Source organism: Curcuma longa, chromosome 12 (assembly GCF_044706935.1).
Source record: "Curcuma longa cultivar G26 ecotype Majalengka, Jawa Barat chromosome 12, ITB_CL_G26_1.1, whole genome shotgun sequence".
Taxonomy (NCBI): Eukaryota; Viridiplantae; Streptophyta; class Magnoliopsida; order Zingiberales; family Zingiberaceae; genus Curcuma; species Curcuma longa.
Window position 1 is genome coordinate 3,370,619 of NC_133872.1, and position 3,302 is coordinate 3,373,920.

At 38.9% G+C, this 3,302-nt stretch overlaps 1 protein-coding gene across 1 annotated transcript; it reads left to right on the plus strand.

The window, feature by feature from the left end:
- Positions 1 to 435: 435 nt before the first annotated feature.
- On the plus strand, positions 436 to 1,967 carry LOC141843274 (GDSL esterase/lipase At2g27360-like). Its single transcript, XM_074731332.1, has 4 exons — positions 436 to 723; positions 807 to 1,195; positions 1,283 to 1,547; positions 1,631 to 1,967. Exons 1-4 carry the CDS (start codon positions 474 to 476, stop codon positions 1,861 to 1,863), a joined length of 1,137 nt encoding a protein of 378 aa, XP_074587433.1. The 5' UTR covers positions 436 to 473; the 3' UTR covers positions 1,864 to 1,967.
- The last annotated feature ends 1,335 nt before the right edge of the window (positions 1,968 to 3,302 follow it).

Here is a 3,302-nt window from a genome sequence, read left to right on the forward strand (position 1 = left end):
ATGATTCGGGCAGTAAGGTTTGCAGGTAGCTGCTGGGCTCCTCCCTTTTGAGCACTGATCCTGAATTAATGTTACTGGTGTTTGTTATCATGATCTTATTCGAGGAGGCAGCTTCAACAAGGCTCAGGATGATCGAACATCCTTTTGAGCACAGGGCGTAGTTTGTTGAAAATTTTTTTTAAATTTACTTTTCCTGAACATCCTTTTGAATCATCAAAATAATATTTGTAAGCTTAGTCATGGATATGTTAGTAGTTTTTGGGTAAAACTGTATTGAAAGTATTTTTGTATATGGGAAGACTTTTTAATTGTTTTAAAAAAATGAATATCCTATTCTACAGATAAGATATTAAATTTGATTGATCAGTTTGACCTAAAATTTGATTGATCAATGTGGCCCAGTGGATGCGGACCTCTTTCCATCTCTATGCTGGTGATCTCTTCTTTGTCTTTGCAATCAATGAGAGTTTTCCATGGCTATGGCTTCTCTCCTCCTCAACACCTTCCCCTATTCCCTCTTTCTTTACCTGCTCCTCGTTCCTAATCCGGTGGCAGCTCGGTATTCTGCCCTGTTCGCCTTCGGTAACTCACTAACGGACACCGGAAACATGGCTCACTTCGGTGGCGATTCGGTGGCGACGAACCATCTTCCCTACGGCGAGACTTACTTCCGACGTCCTTCTGGTCGCTACTCCGATGGCCGACTTGTTGTTGACTTCATCGGTATGGATACATATGTATTATGCCTTCCTTACATTTAATGAAGATGATACTTTAGGTCATTCGTGGTATATTTTCACATACAGCACAAGCGTTGGGGTTGCCGCTAATACCACCCTATCTCGCGGGGAACAACAGCAAGGAGAACTTGAAGCAAGGAGCTAATTTCGCCGTGGGCGGCGCCTGTGCACTTAGCAATGCCTTCTTCGAAGCCCAAGGCGTGAACGTTACATGGGAAGATTACTCCTTAAACACCCAACTTTCATGGTTCGACCAGTACCGACGCTCTTCTCCTTCTCGAAAAAGACCAACGCAAACACCCAATCTCGTAAGAGCAGAAGTTGAGCTGCTCTTCTTCCTGGGCGAGATGGGAATTAACGATTACACCCGTTTGTTGCTCGAAAAGGGAGTGAACAGCACTGATATCCAAAGCTACGTCCCCGTCGTCGTCCAAGCAATTGGCGCAACGATAGATGTGAGAAATCACCACCAATTTGCTCATTTCAGATTGAACACTGATCTGTCAATCAAATCAAATTAATTGTTACTGATCCACTGACAGAGTTTGATTCAAAGAGGAGCGGAGACGATGCTAGTAGCTGGAATTTATCCACTAGGATGCAGTGCGTCGTATCTCACAGTCTTCCAACAAGACCTTGATCCTAAAACTGGATGCGTCGAGTGGGCGAACGATCTCGCAAAGTCCCACAACCTCCAGTTGCTACTCGAGCTAAAGCGCCTCCGAAGAACTCACCGACATTCGAAGATCTTGTATGCTGATTACTATCGCCCCATGATGCATCTCTATCAGCATCCAGACACATTTGGTATAGAATTAAGATCGACTTGCTTCATTACTAATCACGTAAACTTGAGATTTTCTTAAGGAGATCTAGTTTACTAATTACAGGCGTAAGGGAGACACGGGCCGCATGCTGTGGCGGGGAGGGGCCATACAACTTCTCACTGTCGGTCGCCTGCGGGAGCCCAGGCTCGAGCTTGTGCGGTGATCCATCGAGCTATGCTTGCTGGGACGGGCTGCATCTCACTGAGGCAGCTCACTCGATAGTTGCTCGTCACATATTAAAATCAACTGGGTTGGATCCTGACTTGCAGATCGAATTGTTAACAGGAAATGTTTGATTTATTGAGAATCTGAAGCTTCAGGCAAGCCAAATGAGGCAGGCAAATAATGATGTAATAGAACATCTGATCGATTATGAATGGCATGGTAAGTTAAAAAAAAATACAAAAGAGGCATGCATTTTGGTGATGATGTTTGAGCCACGATTGATCAATAGCCATGACTTTGAAACAACCAATTTGATAAATCACTATCAGAAAATTAACACGACAATTCTATCGTTAATCAATCACTACAAAAATAACCAGCATTATGACGAAAATCAGGCTTATCAGAAAATTAACAGCGACAGAATTTTAATTTCCGTCGCCATTAGCAACGGAAATTAAATTCCGTCGCTAAAATTAGCAACATAAATTAAAATTCCATAGCTATTATTTGCGATGAAATTTTATTATCCGTCGCTAAATAGCGATGAAAATTTAATCTCCGTTGCTATATTTAGTGACGGAATTTTAATTTTTGTCGCTATTGCAGTCGGTAAAAGAGCCACTGGTAAAAAAAGTTCAGTTGAGATTTAGCGATCGAATATTTATATCCGTCGCGAATTAGTGACAGAAATTTAATATTCCGTCGCTAAATAGCGACGGATTATTTTAAATGTCGTCACTAATTAGCGATGGAATATTATATTTTCGTAGCTAATTAGCCACAGAATTTTAAAACTAATATTTATAATTAAAAAAAATTATTTATCTAAATTTCCTGTTTACAATTTCATCAACAATAGTAATACAACACAAAACAATCTACAACACAATAATATAATCACTACACGAATAAATATCTGAATACAACCACATCGATAATACAAGTATCCCAACACAATAATACAAATATCCAATACAATGATACTGTATCAAATGTCTAAATACAATCACATCTAGGGAAAATATCTAAACTAACCGAGCCACAATATCTAATCCTGCAAAAAATACAATAAGATAGGTTAGTAATAAATCGATGATATATATTTATTTTAAAAATGCATGTTTACAAGTCATAATTATATAAATAAAGAAATATATATAAATGTTAACATACCTCGTAAGCAACTACTGATCAGGGTCATTAGGGTCTTATTCCGCATCTTGAGTCCAACCATATGGGCGCTGCTACTCTAGTTCTTCATCTGTTGCGCAAGTTGATCGTATTCCATCTGCTGCGCCTTAATATGGAGAGTCGATTCTTTATGTAACGCCCGCCCTTCATGCTTTCTATGAGCCGGTTTATTTTCTTTTACTTTACTTCTTGTATTACTTAAAGTGCTACTCTATTTAGCAATAATTTAAAATTTTCTAACTTGTGCGGAAATCTTTTCTATCATGCTCAATTTTCTTTTTCAGCCTTTCTTCTAAACTCCATTTAAACACTCAACTAATAATTTTAAATCAAAATAAAGCATTTCTAATTATATTTGCATGCAAAGGATCATAAA